At 47.3% G+C, this 25,912-nt stretch overlaps 1 protein-coding gene across 2 annotated transcripts in view; it reads left to right on the top strand.

The window, feature by feature from the left end:
- The window catches only part of CHCHD3 (coiled-coil-helix-coiled-coil-helix domain containing 3), a 209,255-nt gene extending 185,166 nt beyond the window's left edge, over positions 1 to 24,089 (top strand). Inside the window, exons 7-8 of one of the 2 annotated variants that reach the window (XM_088651751.1) lie at positions 194 to 329; positions 23,780 to 24,089. In XM_088651751.1, coding sequence (XP_088507877.1) covers positions 194 to 329; positions 23,780 to 23,824 — 181 coding nt within the window. In that variant the 3' untranslated portion in view covers positions 23,825 to 24,089. Of the gene's footprint in view, positions 1 to 193; positions 330 to 12,445; positions 13,135 to 23,779 lie in introns of those variants that run through there. The other variant, XM_035127990.3, reaches the window with a different exon arrangement.
- Positions 24,090 to 25,912: the final 1,823 nt, after the last annotated feature.

Below are 25,912 nucleotides of genomic sequence, written 5' to 3'. Positions count from 1 at the left end.
TTTATTGAAACAGAGTGCTGGACTGGATGAATCTTGATCATATAATTAAGAAAACAAATAACCTGCTTTCTGCCAGTGACATATTCTATATAATAATACATTGTTTCATAAAAATTAGTGTAAATTGGTGTGAAAGCTGCTATTCAACACCTATCATCTTCTTCTTCCTCCTCCATCTATCTCTCCATTGCAGGCGTTACGAGTCTCGCCCTGTGTGTGCTGACTTACAGAGCAAAATCTTCCAGTGCTACCAGGAAAACTCCCACCAGACACTGAGCTGCTCAGTTCTGGCCAGCGAGTACTTGAAGTGTGTCAACCATGCCAAGCAGGTGAGTCCCAAAAAGCAGATGAGAGGGGGGGCAGGGAAACGGTGGTACCTCGGTGGAGCTCCCTCTGGGCCAGCGGTCGGCAAGGTTTACCTTGCCTGGGCCAGTTCACTCCAGCGGAGATCCCTCTGTGGATTGGATTGCGCACGCACATGAGCGCGCACCCGCGATTTCTGGCATCTGTGCATGTGCAGACGCAATTTCCAACACTGCGGAAGCGAGTCCATGCGCCGGTTTAGTGCAGCGCATGAGGGCTTGCCAAGCGGACGGCTCAGGGGCCGGTTAAACAACCTCCGTGGGCTCCTTGTGGCCCATGGGCCTTAGGTTGCCTACCCCCTGCTCTGGGCCTTCTGGGGCAGTTTCGTGCCTTAGACCATTTTGCAAGGTCGTTGTCATTCTCTGCACTTCTTTTTCATTATTTCACGGTGTGGTCTAGGGATCCGGCCGATTCTGTTCCATTTATTTCTACGGTATTGTTTAACACTTAGCATTGTGAACAATCTAATATTGGATTTCTTCCCCCCGATTTGCTTTCAATTCATAGAGTCTCTTTGTAGTTCTCACCATACACCTTGCTTAAACTGACGGCGGGTGAGCTTAGCTGCAGTTGCTAGGGGTTGGGATCCATGTCTGCATTTGAAATGCATTTAAATCCTCCCCCTCCTTTCGCTGCTTCTAGCTGGCCTTGAATTACGCTGTTGCAAGTATAGATTCTTCACATTTTGTCAAATCTATACAGCATCGCTTGGCACCCTCCTTGCTAGATATAACCTCCTTCCTTGCCCCAATAATACCACTCTACCTATTTTAGAATGTTCTTGGGCTTTTCCAGCCTTGTGTCTGCCTTCCCTGTTCCAGCTAAGCTAAGGGCAAACCCTTCAACGATGAACCAGAAGTTTGGGGAACAAAAGACCGATAGAATTTCTTATTGGATCTTTGCATGGCAGCACCATGAATATTGTTTCTTAGTGTTTTTAAGTGTCAGGTGTAACTTCAACCTGAACACAGCAGAGTTTGTGCAGGTTTTTCCGGAAGCTTCTGGCGGTAACTTAAATGACTAGACGTCTGGATGCAGAGTAAAACTATATACAGGATTTATTAAAATAAAGAAAATCCAGAGTTTCTATGTACAACTTTAGAACTCAAAACAAAGTAAAATAAATCCTTTCCTCTCTGTCTCTCTCTCAACCGATACAGCACCTCTCCTCCTACACTGACCACACTCACCACACCACGTACTGTGCTAGCTTTCTCTGATAACAGGTCTCAGTGCTGAACTCAACCAATGAGAGCGCAGTTACTATGACAAAAGTAGACCTTGGCTTTCTGCCCAGTGTTAATTGCTTGTCCTAGAGTTGATTGTGTGAAGAAGCAATCTGATGGTTTCTCATGCTACTAATTTAGCAAAACCCGAACAATCCAACGGCGGACAGAGCGCTCTTCGATACGGTGGAAGCTTCTTTCAGAGGAATGGGTAGAGAGACTGTTTCTCCAGGTTCCCCATCCGCCTCTGCTGTCTTCTGTTCTGTCTCCCACTTCATCCCAAACCTCTTTAATAGATCTCGGAGGAGGTAGAAGCCTCTGCTGGATCAAAGTTCATTCCATCAGTGGATACAACCCTTTGTGCCTGCCACTTTTCGTGTCATTCTCCTAACACGAAGTCTGCGGTCACACACTCTGCCCACTTCCCCTCATGCCAAGGGGCTTGGTGGTGTAGCCTAGACCCGCTCAGTATTTCACCCACCAAGCTGAATTAAGCCAACCATCCATATACAGCTGTCTGCCAGGGGCTTAATAAACAGGCTGCAAAAACAGGGGGGCAGGTAGAAGTTGCGCACCTGAGGGGTCACCTGACACGCCTGGGCTTTGTTCCGGATGGTGCATTGGTTTAATCAGAGAAATGTCATTGTTGAAACATTTGTCAGAGATTTGAAATTTCTCATAGACTTTTTGCTTGAAAAATAAAAACAAATAATGGTATTTGGATTTGAGGATTGGAGATAATGTTTGTTTATAGAAAGTGGCTTTGTTGGGTGTCATATTGGACTGGGCTTTTGTCCAATATGTTTCTTTTGGATATTGTTTTTATATAGGGGACAGATGAAGAATCGGAAGCTTTTTACTTTCTGAATCTTATTTTTTCTTGCCTTTCTCTTTTTCCCCCTGCTCATTTTCTCTTTACTTCATTCTTTTTCTTTCTCTATTCTGCTCTCCCCTTTTAATGTTTTTATTGTATCTAGATCAAAGTCTTAGTTTGGATTTTTTTTTAAAAAAAGGGGGGGAATGATACTAAGTTTTTTATTTTTCTCTATAGACCTTAATAAATTGTATCTTTTTTTTAAGTGATAGTTCATTGCTAATTATGCTAACCATTTCCCCACATGCAATTGAAGTACTGACCAGGTCGCCTTCTAGAAGGAGGTGATGCAAGCGCCTTGGCATTTATCTGCAGTTTCCCTTGTGGTGGGCAGTTGGAGAACAATAATTAGAGGAAAGTGTCCCCCCCCCTTTTTTTTTTCTTTTGGTAGCGTTGCTCTTACTCAGTTCCCATTTATTTCAGCAGAGCTCTGAACTTTTTGCTGGAATGCATCCAGCGGCTCGGCGGCGGACGTTGCCAGCAAAGGCAGTTGCACACATCCTCTTGGCTCGCTTCTGCTGGTGCTTTATAAATTATCCTCTTCTGCTCTTGTTATAATTCCATTTCCACGAAGTTGGCCCGCTCTCTTTTCAGAGAGCGTCCCCGGTGGACCGGCAGGGCCAGAAGCCGCGCTCTAGCTTGTATGGCTATCGTTTGCTTGCTTTGCATGTCTGCAAATCCAGGGACACGCCAGTTTATAATGGTTGTCAAGGCAGCTTGCCAAGTTTACTTTGTGGAGTCTCTCAAGAGAACGCAGTAAGCTGGCGTAGACCGTATGCATGGAACCGAGAGATGGAAAGGGCCAATTACGGCATCTTTATAGATACATGATTGTTGCCTATTCCCCGTTGCCTGCCCTGTGTGCTGCTCGCTCCCTCGCTGTCGTCTCCGAGTTTCACGCTTGTTCTTCCAGTATAGTAGCCCCTCACAGCACTCCTGCTATTCTGATTCAGCTGGTGAAGCAGCACGGAGTCCTCCTTTATTCTGTTATCTCCACTCAAGCCTACAAAGTCTGAGGTTGCTGGGGAAGAACGGAGGAAGCTTTATAATCCCGATACTCAAACCACCAGCCACCGTTGCCCTGCTCAAAAGCAAATCTCGTTCGTCTGGGTTCCACTGGTCCTCACTGTTCAAAATGACCTCAGTCTCCACTTCCACCCTCAAATTCTATGGGATACCTCAGCGTCTGTGTTGTGCAACTCAGATAAGAACCTAGAATTTCGGCTTTGCTTAATTCTCTTCACCATTTGGACAAGCGGACACGGAGCAATGGATTCAAACTACAAGAAAGAAGATTCCACCTAAACATTAGGAAGAACTTCCTGACAGTAAGAGCTGTTCGACAGTGGAATTTGCTACCAAGGAGTGTGGTGGAATCTCCTTCTTTGGAGGTCTTTAAGCAGAGGCTTGACAGGCATATGTCAAGAATGCTTTGATGGTGTTTCCTGCTTGGAAGGGGGTTGGACTGCATGGCCCTTGTGGTCTCTTCCAACTCTATGATTCTATGATTCTAACTCTCCTGTTGCAGAGGATTTGGATATCTTCCCTGTAAGTCGTGCCTCTGTTTCCCCCCACCCCACCCCACAGCCACCAAACAGCAATTTGGTTTTGCTATAAAAATTCAAGTCTTCCCCACACACCAAAGTCTATGACATCTGTATAACTATTGAGGCTGACGTGTGGCCTGCACAGTCTCCTTACACATCAAGGGTGAAGAACTGCATCTGTTTGGTGGGCCAGATGGTTATGTCCCCTACCCCTTGCAGGCCAAGTTTGACAGGTGGATGGGCCAAGTCACCTGACACCACAGTGCTACCTTTTTTGCCCTGCACTTTCAGGGCTTCTTTCAAAGCATTCCACACAAGACAGCGCTTTGAAAGGAGCTTAGGAAAACCCAGGCAGCCGGCTGACGGTTTGGTCTTAGGGAACCCCTTTCATATTGGCTTGCATACGGTGTTGCAGGCACTGCCGATCACCTGGTCGGCGGTGCCTGCAAACCCCCTTTTGGCTGAGCCAGGTTTTCACCTGCCCCCACACCTGGTGTCATATATATGATGCCAAGCATAGGGCGCATGGGTGTGGCTTGGCTGAAACAGCATTGCAGGCTAAATGGGGAGGCCTCGCAGGTCCAACTAGGCTTAAGCCCAGAGATTGCGCACCCAGTTCAGATAATGCTCCACTGATGAGGCGCAATTGCCTACCTAATGCCTGAGCAAAGGTTCATTTTGTGCTTCATTTCCCCCCATGCCACAGAAGTCATAGAATCATAGAGTTGGAAGGTACCACAAGGGCCATCCAGTCCAACCCCCTGCCAAGCAGGAAACACCATCAAAGCATTCTTGACGTATGTCTGTCAAGTCCTCCTGTAGACAGACAACGAAACATTTTCCTTACTTGGCAACGATGCCCCAACAGTTCCAAAATCTGTCGCTGTTCTTACTTATTTTTTAAAAAATGGTTTTGTTAATAAATAACAAACCAACGGAGAGAGAGCATAAAGAAATATCATTATTGCAGCATGTTGAAAGCAGCGTAAAGTTAGACATTACCGTCAAACTTTCCGAAACAGCAGGAATAGAAGGTGGAGTCGTGGCTGCCATTCGCATATTTGCTGAGCATCACATACTATCACGGCTGTGCCTTCTGCAGTGATGTATGTGACTTTAAGTGTGGAATCTTATTATGTGCACCTGAATCCTATTAGCTGGGATACAGGTATTTTAGTGGTAACCCAGGCATCCCCAAACTGTGGCCCTCCAGGTGTTTTGGCCTACAACTCCCATGATCCCTAGCTAACAGATCCAGTGGTAAGGGCTGATGGGAATTGTAGTCCAAAACATCTGGAGGGCCGAAGTCTGGGGATGCCTGTGGTAACCTGTTCCCCTCCCATTCATTCATCTTGTGCAATTCCTCCTTTCCGGGTGGATGTCGTCATGTGTGCAGCTTTCTAATAAACTATGACTGCAGTTTAGTAAAGACTGTTTTAGCAGCGTTGTTTCCTCATTGCCGAAGCCCAGGGTTTTCCCGGAGACATTACAAGCACCCCAGTACCACACTTCCTCCGTGACGCAGACAGTTGTTAAGTTTCGATGGCCTTCTAACTGTTTAGTGGGATTTCACTCCACTCTTATGAACCTGTTCTAGGATATGGATATACAGAACACAGCTTACGGTGCATGTTAAAGCAGGTGGTCCTGGATTCTCCCCAAGGAATCCTAGGCAGGTTAGGAGGAGGCTGGGGGTCCCTAAGACAGTACCCTACCAAAATGGTGTTTCCTAGAGTCCTTTGAGAGCAGCAATAGCAGTTAAACTATGCTCATATATGTTTGGATGTCCCCATATGGGAACAGATAGCGCTTTTATCATGATTGAAAAGGGTTAGAGGTAGCTATATTTTTACACATACATCCCGAGGGATGATGTTTTTGTAGTCTTCGTGGTGCCGTAGGTGGGGGCGCAATTCCCCCCCCCCCTTAAGCTGCTGGTGACTGAAGAGTCTAAACAAATAGTTGGCTTTGAAGCTGCTCCGAAAAAGGCTGTATGAGAACCAGACTGTGATTAACACAGACGGATGCATGTGAGGGGATAAATAAGCCAAGGAGAGGGAAATCAGGGGGCGAAGTCAATCCGAAATCGGCTACCAAAGAAGAAGAACAGCAGCAACAAAAATTGTGTTTGGAAACTGGCTCAATAACGCCGAGAAGCAGACACAAGAGGGAATCTGAATTCCAGGTGGTGATGCTGCCGAAGACTCTTTTTGTGCTGCTCATAAATTGAATTTATTGACTCCTCTTTCCTTCCTGCCTCGATTGCAATCGGCTCGTCTTGTCATCTGCACACTCCGTATTTCGCACTCAGTAATCTCCCGACTCCATCTCTCCCTTAGAAAAACCTTGTGGAGCTGCTAATATTGAGGGCTTTGACACTTGGCTGTATCTCGAGTTAAATCTTTATCTGAAGTTCTCTCAAGGCAGTTTGATAAAGCGAAGCATATTATTGATATATTCCTCCCCTCCACCAGAGCAGGGTTCCGATTACGACAGTTGTTTATCGTGACCATGCTTATCAAGGCAAGGCAGTGCCGGCCAACGGCAATCAGCGTTAATGCGCACTTACAGCAAGAGTGGGGGAAACATAGCAGTAAGCTTTTCTCCCTCTGTCATAACACTGGAACTCATGGGCATTCAATGAAGCTGACTGTTGGATCAGAACAGATAACAGAAAGTGCTTCTCCATGCAGTGCTTAGTTAAACTGTGGAACTCACTGCCACATGTCTTTCTTCTGTGTTTCCCATAAGCATCCGGTTGGCCCCTGTGAGAGCAGGTTGCTGGACTAGATAAGCCTGTGGGCTGACAGCTAGCTTGGTTGCATTGAGCAGGGATGTAGCCAGTTGGTCTTGTCCCATGCACCGTGCCAATTTCTTAAGCAACCAGATGCAGTCTTGCTCCTAGTGCAGGGGTCGGCAACCTAAGGCCTATGGGCCACAAGCAGCCCATGGGGGTCGTTTAACTGGCCTATGAGCTGCCCGCTCGGCGAGTCCCCGTACGCTGCACTAATCCGGCGTAGCGCGGTGCGGGGACTTGCTTCCGCAGTGCCGAAAATCACATCTGCACAGATGCCGAAAATCGCCGGCGCGGGCGCAATCCGGCACACGGAGGGATCTCCACTGAAGTGAACCAGCCTCAGGCGAGGGAAACCATGCGGACCCCTGTCCTAGTGCCTCTCCTTGCCACGACCACCTCCTACCATAAAAAATTAAATATTTCCCAGCGCAGGTTCATCAGCTTCGTTCTAGGAATAATATTGAGAGCTATTGGGGGTGGGTGGGAATATATTTCCCTTCATCAGCCAAGCCCCTTGTGCTCAGAATTGTTTGTCTTGATCGTTGCTATAATATTGTCCTTTATCTAAGCAGCTAAAAAAGTATGCTGAGGAGGCACAGACGATTCTGCCTGAAAGTCCTGCGCCTGCTGTTCTGATTGAAGTCATTGCAGTGAATAATTTGGCGCACATGCGAGAGAGATTGTTTTTAACCAAGGGAAATGTCCAACAATTAGCAAGTTTTCTGAGCAATTAATCCAAAATGTTGCAGGTGTAGCTGCTGCTGCTTCAAAAACACAGAATGGAACCCCCTGCGTACCCAACTCAATCTTCTCTGTGTCATACAGGGCATCTCTTGCAGTGGAAATGTGGGGGTGGTTGTTTCCCCCCCAATCCTTACAGTAGGAATGGTGTTTTGTTTTTTAATCTGTCAGCAATCTGTGTGATGGGCAGCCACCTGTATTTTCCTGCCTCACCTGGCAGATTCCTAAAGAGAAGTAGCAGGGTTCTGCTTTTCAAGTTGTGGCATTTCTCACCCCACCCCCCACTTTGCCCCTGAAAGATATTATGTTAATTTATGCAGTGTTTAAATTTATGCAGTGTCGAATGTTAAGAGCCTGGCTATGTGTTGCATTCATCACACGGAAAGTATCCAAGCGTAAGCCAGGCTTTAGCTGCTGAGATTTCCCAAGGTTGCCCGGAGGCAGGCAAAGAGAACTTATAGAGAGGGTTCTGGCCCCCTTTCTCCCTGCATAGCTCCTTGAGCGGCTAACTGTCTTTGGGGAGAGGAGTGGAGACATAGACAAGGAGGAAGACAAGAGGGAGAAAGATCCGCAAGGGCTCCTGTTTTCCTGCAAACCCCTATAGGTTACCCTGCCTGTCTCCAGGGAACTTCAGGTTTTTTAATAGTCAGAGCCCAGTTCAAGCTCTTCACACCATGAGGGTAACATGTAGCCAGGCTTTTCATAATAAGATTCTGTTGTGGAAGATGCCCTCCTGTTGCAAGGAAGAAGCCATCAAGGTTATATGAATGGGTGAAACAAGCGAACGTGGAATAAAATGCACACAAGCATTGTGTTGTCGTGTCCGACTCTTCGTGACCCCATGGACCAGAGCACGCCAGGCACTCCTGTCTTCCACTGCCTCCCGCAGTTTGGTCAAACTCATGTTCGTAGCTTCGAGAACACTGCCCAACCATCTCGTCCTCTGTCGTTCCCTTCTTCTAGTGCCATCCATCTTTCCCAACATCAGGGTCTTTTCCAGGGAGTCTTCTCTTCTCATGAGACGGCCAAAGTATTGGAGCCTCAGCTTCAGGATCTGTCCTTCCAGTGAGCACTCAGGGCTGTTTTCCTTCAGAATGGATATGTTTGATCTTCTTGCAGTCCATGGGACTCTCAAGAGTCTCCTCCAGCACCATAATTCAAAAGCATCCATTCTTCGGCGATCAGCCTTCTTTATGGTCCAGCTCTCACTTCCATACATCACTACTGGGAAAACCATAGCTTTAACTATACGCACCTTTGTCGGCAAGGTGATGTCTCTGCTTTTTAAGATGCTGTCTAGGTTTGTCATTGCTTTTCTCCCAAGAAGCAGGCGTCTTTTAATTTCGTGACTGCTGTCACCATCTGCAGTGATCAAGGAGCCCAAGAAAGTAAAATCTCACAAGCATACACTCTGTATAAACCCCTGGACCCTGCAGCACTGTGCCATCACAGGTGGGAAAAAAATGCCTTGCAAGAACACCGGGAGGGAAAATATGCTGGGGCAAACTTTCCCCCTTTGTACCCCACTTCAGGAGCCTCCACAACACAATGGTAATGTGAGGAGGAGCCTTTGTTGTTGATATCCATCTGTCTTGAGAGGCAAAGGAGGGTGCCACCGGAGCACCAAAGGGACCTCCCTGGGCGCAAGCCTCGCCAGTGTGTCTGGAGGTCTTGGGCTGCCCAGGAAACAAGATGATGTAGCTCTTGGCCTTGATGATGTGATGCAAAAGAAAGGAGGGCAATGTGTTTGGCACCAGCTTGGCTGCAGGAGCTGTTGGAAGGAGGCGTACAAGGCACCATCCAACCATCTTGGGCACTCCACTCTGGATCTCTGTAGGGTTTGCTCCTTAGCCTTTTCTTCTCCCAAAGATATCCTGCAAGGAAGGCAGTGGAGGTTTAGGATCAGAGTTTCCTTCTCCTAGATGGGCTGCCGAACTGGGTTGACGAGCCCCGTCTGCACCTCACTTCCCTCTACAGCAGTGGTGTCCAAACTTTTTCCCAAAGAGGGCCAGATTTGATGAAGTGAAGGGCCGTGGGGCCAACCAAAGTTGTTGACCTTTTTAGGATTGAAATTGTTGAGCTTTTTTATGATTTTACCCCAAAATTGTTGAAGTTGTTGAGGATTTTAGGAAATAAACTGCCACAGGGTCCAGATTAAACCGACTGGCGGGCCGGATTATGCCCCCGAAACGGACTTTGGACATGCCTGTTTTACAGCATGTTTGGTTTCATCTGCTCAATTTGCACACAGGGGCAGTTAGGAACTCACCAAGCCCTTAGTAATAGGCTAAAAGATTGGGAAATGTGGCGCGGCTGCCGATTTTCATCACAGGTGCAAGCTGCTTTCGCGCAAAGTGTGTTTGCAAAGGGGACGTGTCTGGTCTCCGCACGTCGGCGCTCCCCCCCGTTCTGCTGGCAGTGCTGTTTCTCAAGATTGAGTGGCAGGTGTTGATTTTCATATAGATCGCAAAAAAAAGGTTGTTGGGATCATTGCAATATTGCTGCTGTTTGTTATTTGAAATAGCACCCTTAAGGCACATTGAGCTTTGCAGAATAAGCAGCAACAACAATGAAGGAAGGAAGAAAAGGTTCCTGCCCCAGGGAGCATACAGTGTACATTTCAACAAAAGGAGGGGAGCACCAAGTGTACCAAATGGAGGGGGGGGAGAAGGGGTGTAACGAGGGATGAATCTTGACATTTTAGACTTCATTGGAGTCAAGTATCAGTTTTGGGGGTGTCAGTTAAGCCAACAGCTTCACTGCAATAGTGGCTTTGTGGAGCGTTTGGAAGCGGGTAAGAATTAGGAAGCAACCAAAGAGGTGGAGGGAGCCAAACTCGCCCAGGATTTTTCTACCAGACAGAGCCCAGTTGTGTTGCATATGGCTGGAGCCCCAAGCAGTGGCCACCTGCCTTCCCTCACTTAAAGAGAGGCAAAAAGTATGTTGCCTGTCTCCCCACCTGCAAGGTGACACAGAGGCAGTTTGTATTCAGGATGCATAAAGGATACTTCAAAAGGGTGGTGTTGGTGAGGGCTCTCTGACTGGGACCATGGGTTGCCTTCCTTTGCAGTCCTGTGGGCAGAATTTTGATAAAGTGTCAGGCGTAGCTCTAGCGGCTTTATCCCAAACGTAGCAGAGTATCGCTGCACAAAACGGAAACTTCCAGAGGTTTCAATGACTAGATGTCTGGACGCAGAATAACTATATACAGGATTTATTAAATAAAAGAAAAACGGAATACATCAGAATACAGGAGAGTTTGGAAGTCACGATATGGTGGAGGGGGGGAAGGGTGTGGGATAACAGATTTTAACAATGTGCAATTCAATATTGGTTTAAATATGTGTTTTCTTTTTCCTTTTCCTTTTCTTTTCTCTTAAATTGTGCTTGTTATATTACGTTATGTTATGTTATGTCATGTTTGTTATGATATGTTACGTTATGTTATGTTAGGTTATTTTAAGTTAGACATTATTTTTCATTTGAGGCGAACTCTTGTGCTGGTATTATGGTTTGCTATGTTTGTTTAATTGTTTGGTTTTTTGTCTTATTTTATTTGCTTTCTACATTTTACTTTTCTACATGTTGTTTAAAGAATTTCAATAAAGATTATTTTAAATTTAAAAAAGAAAAAGAAAAAAGAAAAACAGTTTCTATATACAAAGCAAAGCAAAATAAATCCTCTCTCTCTTTCTCTCTCTCTCTCTCTCTCTCTCACACACACACACACACAGAGAGAGAGAGCCATCTGATACAGCACGTCTCCTTCTAACTCTCACCTGCACCACCACACAAATGTGCTAGCATTCCTTAATAACAGAGTTCAGTGCTGACCTTCAACCAATGAGAGAGTAGTTGCTATGTCTCTGGCAGAACTTGGCTTTCTGCCCAGTCTTAATTGACTCCCAGAGTTATTAGTTTGAGAAGCAAGAGTCTGATTGTTTCCCAGAGAACCAATTAAGAGAAACATGAACACTTCTAGCTCACTTGTTTGAGCCACCTGCAGCTCTCTTGGTCTGCAGCCGTTTCACATGCAGCCTCCTGGTGGCATGCAACTGGGCTCAGATTTTGTCGTGGGGGCAGGTGGAGTGGGGCTGCTGCTGTTGGGAGAATAATCGCCCTGCCTTTTGGGCGTGTCATTGGGTCAGATGATGTCCTGGCCCCTTTTTGGGGAGTTGGAGGGTGTAAAGTTTTTTAAATTTCATTCTATAATATATATAAAACAGAGAGAACAGTTTTAACAGCAGATGGAAATTACCTGTGCCAGGGGCAGGGAAGGGAAGATATCCCAGAAAAAAGGGAACCTCGCCAGGTGAGAGCTAGAAAGGTTCACCTCTCTCTCTGTGAATGAGGACTTTGTATTCTCTTCTTCTTCTTCTTCTTCTTCTTCTTCTTCTTCTTCTTCTTCTTCTTCTTCTTCTTCTTCTTCTTCTTCTTCTTCTTCTTCTTTATTTCTTTCTTTCTTTCTTTCTTTCTTTCTTTCTTTCTTTCTTTCTTTCTTTCTTTTTAGATTAGTTTGTTTTTTCAGTGTAATGTATTATGAAAGGTCTTACTAAATCACACACACACCAAAAAAAGTGAAACTTGAAAGATGGAAAAACCAAGCTATAAAGTAGGCATGTTGAATGAGTACATGGGTTAAAATAACTAAAATAAAGCACATTTGCGTTATCTGATTATCAAATCTGCCAGGCTTGTGATGAGGGTCATCTTCAAAGGATGGTTCCAATCCATATGTAACAATAAAGGAATGCCAAATCATACTAAAAGTGTCTGGAGGTTCTAGTCCTTGTCGAAATCTCAAATCAGCCCCCCTCAACCCTTCTGTTTTCAGGCGCACTGTTTCCCTTCACGGTGGGTTTGAAATTTCACCTTGCTGCTTTTCGTTCCCTTGCAGAGCCTGGCTGGCAGAGGAGGATAGAAGCCCCTCCGCGTCAAGTGTCAATCCATCAACTCCAGTTCCAGCAGCAGAATGGGGCGTTTTATTCGAGAGCAATCCAGCAGCCCATTTGCAGGGCAGGCGGAAGAGAGAGAGAGGGAGAATCTAGAAGGGCCAAATCAAGACCATAGGATGCGGCAGCTCAATCAGTGTGGCCAAGACCTGAATCTCATTATGCTAGATATCACACATCAGAGGACAGCTTGTGAAACCCACTTGCTGGTGATTGCAGGAAGGCAAGGCAGAAACCTTCCACTGACCTCAGGAGGAGGCAGAATATTTTGTCCCAACACTGCCATTTTCTCTGCAGAACCTGCTTTTGCTGCCAGCCCTTCCCTGGGCTTGTGTTGGCCTCCTGCTGCTGCGTTCCTCAAAGAATTGTGTTTTTCCTTTGCATAATCATGAGAATGTGGGTTTAATTTATTGCCAAAATTGTGTCACTGGGAGGGTCATCTGTCTTTTCCCCCTCTGCTGGAATCATGTTTCTAAAACCTCCATTGCATGGGAGTTCATTGATTGCAAATTATAATTGTAATAAGGCATTTGATTACACGGTAACCGTAGCCTGTGATTGTGCTGTGCTGTCACCAAGTACTGACAATTATGTTCTCTCGACATCGATAATAAAACGCGCTTTGTGAAACGGAGGGTTGTCTCTCCCTGACGCCGTCTCGTTGCGGGGAGGGAAGCCTAGGTAGGTCGCAGGACCCATGGAAAGGAAAGGGAGCCCCCACTCATTTCACTGGGGCTCATGTGTCCCATGCGGGAGTCAGACGCAGGTCAGCAAGAAAGGAAGAAAATATCTCATGCTGGGGAACTTAAATGGAAAGGAAATACAACTCAGCCTCGTTGTCACAGCAACAATCCCTAGTAGGACTTGTCCCTTTGGAGCAGTTGCCAGGACTGAAGGTCTTCCACCACCCTTAAGGCTCCTCTCCCAGATGTTTCCCAAGCAGTCTCAAACTGCGTCTGCGCACCACTGGCCTCTGTTCTGTTCCCCTCATTACTCTGTGAGTTCTTAGAGGCCAGCAGGAAGGGAGCTTGTCACAGCAGGAGAGGGAGACTCCCTGGCGGCGTCTTCTTCTTCTTCTTCTTCTTCTTCTTCTTCTTCTTCTTCTTCTTCTTCTTCTTCTTCTTCTTCCTCTTCCTCTTCCTCTTCCTCTTCCTCTTCCTCTTAATTTTCTCTTTTTGAATTTATTTTTATTAGTTGCAAACACGTAAATACATCAAATATACATAAATAAAACTAAAAAGAAAAATAGAATATAAAAAGAAAAAAGAAACAGAACAAAGAATAAAAAATAGAAAGATAGATAACATAGGGAGTTCAGGGCTTTTTAAAACAACTTCGGCTTGGCTTCTTATTTCATATCTCTTAACTTCCTGCTATCAATGAACGTACTTGTAAATCAATTTTTCCCCCAGATAACTGTATTCAAATGGTAAATCTTGGAGAGACAGCCTGACTGTCAGTGGGATTTAATCTACGCTAAGCCAGGTGGTGTTCTGGAAGCCTTCTTTTTCCATGTTTATGAGGGACTCCCTGGCTTCTTCGGCTATCTCTAGCCTGCTCCTCTACTTCAGCCTCGGAGCCTGAACTGCTTCCTTTCACAGGTTCCTCCTGCTCACTAAACCCTGTTGCCCCATCCAGCCTCTACTCTCAGTCTTCTCCCTCTGAACTCTCCTCTGTGTCCCACCACCAATTTCCAGGCTCGGAGCCTCCCTCCCTCTGAGGTTTCCCCAGGGGTTCACCCATTGGTGCCTCCCACCACTCCTCTCCGTACAGCCAGTCCCTGGCATAATGGTGAACAGCTGCTCTCCTTCGATTTCTCATCAGTCTCCTCTCCAAATTGCGAAGTTTAATTCTTTTAGCATTTCTACACCCTAATGATGAATGTGTTTTCTTTGGAGTTGTGTAGCTTCGGGAAGGGCCTCGTTTCAGACTCCCATGCCCATGCATGTGCGCACAGAGCAGCCAGCTCAAATAATGCATCTAAGTCATGGGTCGCCAACATGGTGCCCTTAATAAAACAGGTAACATAGTACCACTTACAGGGCTTGTGGGGTCCTGCTGCAGTGTTTTAAAATTGCACTCAGTTCATAGAGCAGATCAACATGCAACTACTGCGTGTAAACATAAGTAATAATGATAAACAACTCTCCAGCTGCTTGGTCCAATTCTTTTCAGTTGTAAATGAAGATAACCACCTGAATAGGTAAAGGTAAAGGGACCCCTGACCGTTAGGTCCAGTCGTGGACGACTCTGGGGTTGCAGCGCTCATCTCGCTTTACTGGCTGAGGGAGCCGGCGTACAGCTTCCAGGTCATGTGGCCAGCATGACAAAGCCGCTTCTGGCGAACCAGAGCAGCACATGGAAACGCCATTTACCTTCCCGCCGTGCTTTCAAACTGCCAGGTTGGCAGGAGCAGGAACCGAGTAGCGGGAGCTAACCCCGTCTTGGGGATTCGAACCGCCAACCTTCTGATCGGCAAGCCCTAGGCCCACGTCCCTAACCTTCTGAATAAGATCCCCTGTTTTGCGATCTTAAGATGCTGCAACGCTCCAGTGCAACTGTTTTGACATGGGTCCCTGCTGCCAGCCAGCTGTTTGTTAAGGGACTGCTGTGGCATATGGCCAGTGAGCTGCTGCTGCTGCTGCTGCTGGAAGAAGATCCCATTCTTTCCACTTGGGCTGAACATGGACCTGCTGATGCAGAGCTAAAGAGAAGCCCCGGCGTCCCAGGCTAGGCTAGGAGTTCAGGGAGCTGCATCCTAAGACGATGGAGTTTAAATGCACCGTTCTTCAAATGATGAGAAGTAGAAAGTGCAAGTCCTCCGAGGATGGGTTCTGGGGCCTGTGCTTTCCAGCTTCTTCATGAACGATCTGTAGAGTTAGAAGTGAGCAGAGAGGGCGCCAAGCTCGCTGATGGCACTAAATTGTTCAGGGTCCTTGGAAACAAAAAATATTGCAAAGAGCTCCCAAAGGACCTCTCCAAACTGAGTGAATGGGTGGCAGACTGGCAAATGTGTTTGAATGGAGACAAGGGGTGCATTTTGGCCATCGATGGCCATGCCCAAGACGTTTTGCCACCTGAAGCGAACCACAAAATGCTGCCCCCCTCCCCACCAGGGAAGAAGGAGTGAGAGAAGACATACATCAGTAACAAGGGGTAATAAAGATCTGCATTGGGATCTGCCGCCTGAGGCGGTCATCTCACCTTGCCTCATAGGTGGGCAGTTACTAGCCAGGATGGCTGTGCTCTGGCTGCACAATTGGAGGCAGCAATGCTTCTGAATACCTTTCATAGGTGCTGGGCTGTGTCCCCATTTTCTCTTCCTTTGGGGATGTCTTCATCTTATAAAGCATGCCCCTCTCTCTCCCATTCTATGTCCAGGAAAGGCACAATGATCTCCCCCCCACCCCGCCCCAGTCTTCATGGATAAGAAGTCAGGGTTGGGTTTCTCCCAAAACCCTTTATATCCCCCTCCCCATCCCCCCAATTTGTTTTATACTGTCTTGGCACTGTGAATCAAAGAGGCTTCCATTCAGGTTGGTTTTCCCTACATTGCTGTTTCCGCAGACAGCCTTTTAAAGTGTGCATCTCCTTGGCTAAATACCTGCAACCTTCTCTTATTTATTTACCTGTTCTAATTCCCTAATTGGCAACATTTGAACTGCATTGTAGTGTGGAATTGCAGGCACACCTGCATAGCTCATTGGTATTCAGAAGAGCTTCCAGTCGCTCTCCTGCATTAATTACTGAGGTGCGTTGTGATTACAGTTTAATTGATGGTATTTTGTGTGTGTGTGTGTGTGTGTGTGTGTGTGTGTGTGTGTGTTTTAAATGGTGCAAAAACTGGAGATGGGTTGTGAAGTGCGAAAGGAGCAAGGATGATTCCAGAGGGGAATAATCTTGCCCCCGGGTATGCTAACTTGGCACACGGGGTGGAAAAAAAAACCAGGCACATGAACGACTTGTTTATATGGGCGCTTGATGGAGTGTTTATACAAATCAGTTAACTTGCAAATAATGGTTGTGTGTTTTTAAGCCAAGACATTGGCAGAGCTGTTCTGTGGGTTACCTGCAGAAGGTGTTGCGGAAAGAAAGAAAAATATTCGAGGGCCAGATCATGCTGCAAAACCAGGGAATGGTTTATTATTATTACTTAAGAATCTATAACACACACACACAGAGAGAGAATGAACAAAAGGTTCATAAAAAACATTAAAAATTATCAACTTAACACCCATAAATACTGATTGATGAAAAGGGGGGAAATCATGTTGCAAAGACCTGTCTAAACTTTTTCAGGTTTTCAAAAGACTTTAGAAGGAAGGGAAAGGTGGTCCGGTTCTCTCAGCAGCCAAGTAAGATGTTGCTGTTCCTATGAGCAGTCTGGCTCTGCATTCTGTCCCAGTTGCAGCTTCCAGACCAGACGCAAGAGCAGCAAGTTATATCCAGGAAGAAGAGTACTCTGATCAAACAAGGGCACTAGGTTACTCCCAAGATTGAGGAGGCCCGGTGTGCATCGTGTGTGCGACATTGCGTCGTCTGGAGGAGGCTGAGTGGCCAGTGCTCTCTTTTTCTAGAAAAACAGGTGCCAGAGCTCGCCATGAACGCCTCCCTCGTTCTCTTAGAATGCAATGGCGCCCACCTGAGAGCAGCTGGAACTGAGTTCCTGTGAGTTTCCCCTGAAAAAGCCCTGGAGACTCTGGCCGCTGAAGCTGCAATGCACAACGTGGCCCCCTTTCTGACAAATATTGGAGGGGGGAGGGTTGGAGACACCTCAGATCCCCAGAGTTGCTGCGCCTGTGACCAAATGTTTAAATTACTCATGTGGATTAGTGATGAGCCAGATATTTTGGCTTTTGAAAGTGGCAGAAATGGGAAGCAGATTCCCACCTCACCCAAAGCTCTCAGTCCTACTGCTATTTTACCCTACTATTTTACCCTGTTTTGGAAGCCAGTTTCCATTCCTCCTCAAATGATCCCAACCAATATGAAATTTGAGGTAAACACGAATCAGCTGACACATTTGGAGATGATGATATTTGCCACATAGTAGACAAACGTATTTGGATACATCATGGATAGGGAAACCAAGGCCCCGGGGCCAAACGCGGCCCAATCGCCTTCTAAATCCAGCCCGTGGACAGTCCAGGAATCAGCGTGTTTTTACATGAGTAGAATGTGTGCTTTTATTTAAAATGCATCTCTGGGTTATTTGTGGGGCATAGGAATTTGTTCATTTCCCCAAAAAATATAGTCCGGCCCCCCACAAGGTCTGAGGGACAGTGGACCAGCCCCCTGCTGAAAAAGTTTGCTGAATTCTACTGGAGCAAGGGTGATATTTTCTGTCTTGGTCACATGGGAAACCCTAGCCCTTCAGAATCAAACAACTTGTGAAGTCTTTTGTGACATTCTCCGGAAAAAAAAATCACCTAAAGACTCTCTGGATTCTGAGGAAGAGATATTTGAAATTACGTCTCTCCACCGTCCTTGGACTCAGCACAAATTCCGACATTTCCCCTCCCTCACCTTGTTCCACTCTTCGGGAGACCTTCGGGGCTTCTTTGTAAGAGATCTAAAAATGAAACAGCCTTTCCAAATATAGAAAGCAAATTTCAAAGCACAGCCATAATGTTCCGTAGGTGCCAGGAGCCATCCCAGGGCCTCAATAGACAGGGTAATGTGTGAATTGTTAAAACAGTTATCTGCCTTGTTAACAGGCCCATGAAAACTGGGGTCTCCGAATAGGTTTCCGCCGGCTGTTGCACTGCAACAGGTCTCCATCCTTTGGTCTAGGACACAAAACTGGCCAAAGCAAATGTACCAGGGATGAGCAAGGGCCAGGGGCAAAACTGGCCAAAGCAACAGGTGGGCATTTTACCTTCCTGCAGTACTCTAACCTCTCTGCGCACTCACACACCTCTCTCGAACCTCCACCCAGGCATGTTCAGAGTTTAAGGACACATTCCAAACAGGCAAAAATGTTCAAGGAGATTTTGAAGCAGGCCAGCGAGGGGTGTGGTCTGGTTTTGAGGGCCATATTTGGCCTTCAGGCCTGAGCTTCCTGCCTCTTATCCCTCTTTGTTTGATGCCACACAATTAACATTTTTGTGCACCACATGTTGGAGGTGGTTGCTTATTTTGTCCGTCTGGGATCCACCATAACAAGCAACCTCTCCATGAACACTGAGCTTAGGGACGTTTTTAATGTTTTATGTTTTATTGCTTTATTATTATTATTATTATTATTATTATTATTATTATTATTATTATCAATAATATTTTGTTGGGAGATGCCCAGAGTGGCTGGGGAAATCCCAGATGGGCGGGGTATAAATAAAAAATGATGGTGGTGATGATGATGATAATGAAGAAGAACTGGAAAAGCGTATCGGGAAGGCGGCTATGACAACAGCTCACCTCTCTAAAAAGCTTTGGGAGATTGTGATGCTAGCGACCAACACCAAGATGACCCTGCCATATGGGAATCCCTTGCAGATGACCGCAGTGCCTGGAGACAGACAGGTTTGCATCCACAGCAGGGACCAGAGGAGGAATGACTGCTGGGAGGAACGCAGAAAGAAGAAACGCCATGGTGCATTTGCAGAAGCACAACCGGATGCCTTCATCTTCCCCAGCTGCAACAAAACATGTCTCTCCTGCATCGGTCTCTGCAACCACAGCAGGTGCTATAACTCTCCAATGGATTGAGTTTGACTTCACCCCCAAAGGCTCATTCCTCCATTGTCTCCCGAGACAGACAGATCCAGTTTAATGACCTTCTGGGTTTCACTGATAAAGCCACGGCTCAAAGGTCTACTACGGGCATCCCCAAACTGCGGCCCTCCAGATGTTTTGGCCTACAACTCCCATGAGCCCTAGCTACCAGGACAAGTGGTCAGGGATGATGGGAATTGTAGTCCAAAACATCTGGAGGGCCGAAGTTTGGGGATGCCTGGTCTACTACCACTCGAGGAAGATGTTATTGCCCCTTATCCCCCCCCCACACACATGGGACCTCACGGGGATGCAGGGACAGGCCCTTGACCCCCTCCACCAGCCCCAACGTAATAAGATTGCACGGATGAGAAGGGCAGCTACACCTTGTTTCTCCAACAATCACTCCTGGCATAAAAATTCTTTTCAATATTAGCTTTACATTTCGACAGCCTCGTCTTGGCCTCGTCTCTCGGGAGAATCGTATGATTTTTATAACCTTGCAAAGATAGCACTTTTTCCTTTTTTTAAAAAAAACCAAAACATTTGAAGGTAACCTCTGATTCAAATTAAAGAATAAAAAAGGCATTTGCATACTATCTTTAATATTTGAGCGTAGTTGCTGACAAGGTGGATTCCGTGGCTCAAAGGTCCATCGCTTTGCCCCTGCGAAGGGGGTCTTTGTTCTGGGGAGGGCGGAGGAATTTCTTCTGAGCTGAGCAGGGATGCCCCCCCAACTGGGATCACATCTGCTGGAATAAAATGTCACCTCTGGAAAGGAGGTGCCAGATGTAGAAGAGTATTGCATCTCCCCCGCCCGCTCCTTTGCCCAGTGTAATTCAAGAAGAAAATTCTGTCACCATCTCAGCAAAGGCCCTCATTAGTATCAAAATGGAGAGAATGAAGTGGCAGGAAGGACTGCTTTAGTGGACTCCTGTAGTTCACAGGAACCTGCCTGATTTCCAGGTAACCCTCCATGTCTCAAGCTGCTGCCCCAAGGCGTCCTCTTGGGGACACAGCCAGAGATTAGAGAGTCCCATAGTCAGCCAGATGACCCTACTCATGGAAAAGAAGTCCATCGATGGCTACTGGCCCTATCCCCTTCAGAGAGCTAGACTTCCCAGCGTGGCTTCACGCTCAATCCCGTTTCACAAGGAAATCGTCAGGAGCTGGTGTCAGGAGTGGGTCAGCAATAAATCACACCGAGAAGTGAAGTTAACTCTTTATTAGAAGAAACAAGGGCTGCTCAGGAATGCCAGGCCTAGTGAGCACTGCAAGTTGTCTTGGTAGATCTTGCCCCTATGAGGCAGTTGTGGGAGCTGAAGGTCCCCACCTTTCTACATTTTACAGAACTAAAAAGAAGACAGGGGTATGTAAGGCCACACATCTTTCCATCGTGGCCAAGCAGAGGCTGGATATCTGAGACACAGGCCTAAGGCTTTAGCCACGGAGTCTTGTAGTTTGCAAGAAGCATGAAGTTTGCACTGAGAGAGATACCCTTTGGTAAAACTACCGTAGGGTGGAAATCTTCTGTCTGTGTGTCTCTGTCTCTGTCTGTCTGTCTGTCTGTCTGTCTCTCTCTCTCTGTGTGTGTGTGTGTCTGTCTGTCTGTCTGTCTCTCTCTCTCTCTCTCTCGCTTAAAGGTAAAGGGACCCCTGACCATTAGGTCCAGTCGTGACCGACTCTGGGGTTGCGGCGCTCATCTCGTGTTATTGGCCGAGGGAGCCCCAGCGTACAGCTTCCAGGTCATGTGGCCAGCATGACTAAGCCGCTTCTGGTGAACCAGAGCAGCGCACGGAAATGCCATTTACCTTCCCGCTGGAGCGGTACCTATTTATCTACTTGCATTTTGACGTTCTTTCGAACTGCTTGGTTGACAGGAGCAGGGACTAAGCAACGGGAGCTCACCCCGTTGCAGGGATTCGAACCACTGACCTTCTGGTCGGCAAGCCCTAGGCTCTGTGGTTTAACCCACAGCGCCACCTGCGCCCTTTCTCTCTTGCTTGGCCTCAGTCTAATCAAGGCCTCTAGGAAAGATTCACTCTTCTGGAAAAGGGAAGGGGAAATCCCATTAGCAGCATTATGTGTTGAATGCGCTGCAGGTGATAATTAAAAGCAAATATATTCCACTCTCAGAAGAAGCTAAATCAGAGAAGGAGACCTAAGATGGCCACCTCAGAATTAACCCAGGACCCCATCCTAATAGGGAAAAGCTCAGAGAATATCCATTTCCTGACTGCGTCAGGCAATGGTTGTGTCACGGTCCAGTCGGCGGGCGGTTGAAGCCCTGGCTGAGGACGTCAGGACCAGAGGCAAGATGGTGGTGTAGAAGCAGGAACAGGTGCAGGGTTGAGGGTCCAGCAGCAGGCAGTCGCAGGGTCAAGGAGCAAGGCAGAGGCGAAGGTCTGGGAGTCAAGGAGCAAGGCGTCGGCAAGGCAGAGGTCCAAGGGTCGAATATCAAGGCGTCGGCAAAGGCAAGGGTCCAGGGAGCAAGGCTTCGGCAAGGCGAGGGTCCAAGGAGCAAGGAGCCAGGTGCAACCAGGCAGGGATAGCATTGCTGTGGCAAAGAGCCGAAGGGAAATGCTGAGCTTTTATCCCTCCCAGCTCCTGCCACCAGGTGCAGTGAGATATCAAGTGAACTCACCTGAGTGGTCACTCCTTGCCTCTCCAGCACAAGCTGAGGCAGGCCCCAGTCCTGCAAAGCACTACAGGCCCCAGAGCCTGACTCCTGCCCATACTCCTGACAGGTTGGTTCATCCCTTGACGGTCATGAGAACTTGATTCCTGCACGTGGGATAGCTGAGGGAGCCATCTTGGATTGGGCAAGTCAATGGCAATGAGGAAAATCAAGGCAAGGCTATCTGTTGCTGGGGAGGTGGCAGAGAGACACGAGGTACCTCTCAGCTACAAAGAGGCTCAATAACCCTGGCTGGTGGAACATTTGCAGGAAATAATGCCTGCTCCAAAGATCCTTGGCAATTAGCGAGACAATTAGTTTTGGTAATTATGGAGGTAATTAGTTTGATTCTCAAGCCAGTGACTGCTGTGCAAAGGCTCTGAACACTCCAGTGCAGAAGGGCGCCTGTTGCCTTGCTAAGGAGGTGCCGGAATTAACTCTTTCCTCCCCAGGCTAACATCTGTACCTGCAATACCACCCTCTGGCCACCTAGAGTGGTGGCGCTAAAACACCACATAGAGCAGCCCAGCTTCTCCGCCATACAGCAAGTGGCCATAGTAATGCAGAAAGGAAGGTTTCTTGCTCTCGCTGAGGGGGTTTCCCCATTCAAGATCTCTGCTGCCTTGCCAATCATTCTGCAAAATGACAAGTTGAGGCACAGGGCAACCCCAGCCTTTGGGCAGAGTGAGGTGCCTGTCTCGGCTGGCTGAGTTAGCTGTCATGAAAGGGCAGCAAATTGTTAGTTGTTTAATTTGTAAATGTTGCATTTCTCTTCCAGGGAAGGGAAGAGGTGCTTGCAGGATTTAAGGGGAGCCACAATCACTTGGCTAGTCTTGGTTGGATACTATGCATGTAGGGATGCGGATGGCGCTGAGGTCTAAACCCCTGAGCCTCTTGGGCTTGCCGATTGGAAGGTTGGCAGTTCGAATCCCCACGACGGAGTGAGCTCCCGTTGCTCTGTCCCAGCTCTTGCCAACTAGCAGTTTAGCAGTTCAAAAGCATGCAAGTGCAAGTAGATAAATAGGTACCGCTGTGGCGGGAAGGTAAACTGCATTTCCGTACGCTCTGGTTTCTGTCACGGTGCCCCATTGCACCAGAAGTGGTTTAGTCCTGCTGGCCACATGACCTGGAAAGCTGTCTTTGGACAAACGCTGGCTCCCTCAGCCTGAAGCGAGATAAGCGCTGCAACGCCATAGTCGCCTTTGACTGGACTTAACCGTCCAGGGGTCCTTAGCCTTACTATTCACCTTGATTTAGTAGAGGTTGGGAGTCATTCTCCCCTCCCCACTGCCACCCGGTGTCTCAGGCTGTACAATGTCTTGGGACAGACCTGTTGTCAGGCAGGTTACAAAAGGAAATAACAGTTGCAACACAAACTTGTAGAAGTCATAGTCATACCTGCCAAGTCTCCCGCAGAGAAATCCGGGATCGGCGGTCGCGCGACACCAGAAGTTGCGCAGACGCAACTTCCGGTATCGCTTTGCCCATCTATGGGCACTGAAAATGGCCGGCGCCGGAAGTCGCATCTACGCATGTCCGGAAGTGCGTAGATGCAACTTCCGGTGTCAGCGCCGGCCGTTTTCGGTGCCCATAGATGGGCAAAGCGACACCGGAAGTTGCGTCTACACACTTCTGGATATGCGTAGATGCGACTTCCAGCCCCGGCACCGGCCATTTTCTGGTGCCCATAGATGGGCAAAGCAACACCAGCAAAATAGCCGCCGACAGGAACCAAAATAAGGTAAATTAACGGGAGAGGAGCTGGAATGGGAGACCTCCGGGAAACGGTAAGGAAAAACGGGGGTTTCCCAGGAAATACGGGGTACTTGGCAGCTATGGTCATAGTGACAATGATGCTATTGTTATTCAATTGGTCTTTTTTTGGCAGGAGATCGTTCTGGATGATGTCTGGGGACCCCTTCCAGGCCTGTGATTCTGTAATCCAGCACTCAAGTCTGGAAGTCTGGATTTTTCAAGTCTGGAACAATCTGACAAACTGGCTCTCATTAACCAGTTGCAACAGTGACTGAACCCGCCCACATTTTACAATGCAGAAAAGAAAACAATTAGATGCTGCAATCCTATGCCCATTTATTTGAGAGCAATCCCACTTAAAACTCAATTAGATTTATTTGGAGTGCGCATGCATAGGAATTAACTGTTGTTTTGCCGCAAAAAATAAAAATCTAGAACTTGAATGGTGTTTCTGATGTGATCCTTCCCTCAAAAAACGCTCTGAAAATTAATTGCCTCCCCAAACTCTGCGCATGAAAATGCTCCTGTACAAGCCAGGTAATTTCCTTCGTGCCTCTGCAGAAGAGAGAACTTTACGTAACCCAGATTTCTTTCAAAGAATCGGCTGGCTGTGAGCACAAGCGAAAAAGCCCTGTTCACATATAAAAATATATTCAAGGGTATTTTGTTCCCCGGTTCCTAGAGAGACAAAAGTCTTCAGAGCAGAGTAATTGTTGGCTTCAAACTTCAGCTTCTGTTCTGCTGCAATTCATCATTCCCCCTGTGTGTGTGTGTGTGTTTAAGACGGGGCGGTGTTCAATATTTGAGCTTCAGAGTCTCTGTGGGAAAAGAACTTGCATGTGAAAGGAAATATTGGCAGTAAACTCCCCCATAACCTGCCTTTGTGTTGCATTGTTCTCTGTGCCAGCGGAGGAGGAAATGGGTAGGAATCAATCTCTCTGCCCCACAGCTTCAGAACCCCCCCGCATTTGCTAAACCACAGCTCCTCTAAACTGGGCTGATGCGACATTAAGGAGGAAGTGCAATGCAGGCTCCCAGTACGTTTCCGAGCAAAATTCTAAGTGTTGGTGCTGACCTTTAAAGCCCTAAACGGCCTCGGTCCAGCAATGCTGGAAAACACAGAAGGGGAGAGTGTAAAGGTAAAGGGACCCCTGACCATTAGGTCCAGTCGTGACCGACTCTGGGGTTGCAGCACTAATCTTGCATTATTGGCCGAGGGAGCTGGCATACAGCTTCCGGGTCATGTGGCCAACATGACAAAGCCGCTCCTGGTGAACCAGAGCAGCGCACGGAAACGCCATTTACCTTCTCGCTGAAGTGGTACCTATTTATACCTGAAGGAGCGTCTCCACCCCCATCGTTCTGCCCGGACCCTGAGGTCCAGCTCCGAGGGCCTTCTGGCGGTTCCCTCGCTACGAGAAGCCAAGTTACAGGGAACCAGGCAGAGGGCCTTCTCGGTAGTGGCACCTGCCCTGTGGAACACCCTCCCAGCAGAGGTCAGAGAGATAAACAACTACCTGACATTTAGAAAATACAGTACCTAAAGGCAGCCTTGTTTAGGGAAGTTTTTAATCTGTGATATTTGATGTATTTTAATGTTTGTTGGAAGCCGCCCAGAGTGGCAGGGGAAGCCCAGCCAGATGGGCAGGGTATAAATAATAATAATAATCATCATCATCATCTTGCCTGCCTGCAAATGCGATATCAGAAGTCAGCCTAATTTTTAACTGGTCTGCCAGCCACCAGTATGTGAGCTTTCTGGCCACACAGAACTCCTCTTCAGGTGGAATGGAATGGCAGCTGTGGCTGGGCTGTACCTCGTGGCTGCCACAGGGTGAAGTCTGCTGAAAAAACAACACAGAAGGGTCTCTCTCCCTCCCACCCTGCTCCCATTTTTTTTTAAAAAAATCTGCACTTTGGGATGTGTTTTTCATCTCTGTCTCCAGGTGAACTTTAAATGTGCCAAGCTTCATTTTTGTGGCTTAAATAAGAAATAGCATCTGATAATGTTAGCAGCGCTGATAGCTTGAGTGCCTTCCAACAGTTGTCAGATGAAAAATGTTACACTTGTTTTGCATTCCGTGGGTGTCTGACTCATCAAATGGAGGGAACGAGAAACGGTTTTCTATGAGGTCTGATAGCTGCCATACTCCACTTACCTGCACGGGCAAGTGCCGGGCATGAACCAGAGTACAGCGTTTTAAAACGGAATAAAGCAATTCCTGCAGAATCTGAGTATAGCCACGTAAATGCTCTTTATACATGT

Source organism: Zootoca vivipara, chromosome 9, assembly GCF_965207765.1.
Source record: "Zootoca vivipara chromosome 9, rZooViv2.hap1.1, whole genome shotgun sequence".
Lineage (NCBI taxonomy): Eukaryota > Metazoa > Chordata > Lepidosauria > Squamata > Lacertidae > Zootoca > Zootoca vivipara.
Note: the sequence above shows the minus strand (reverse complement) of the source record. Positions and strands in the feature narration are given on the sequence as shown.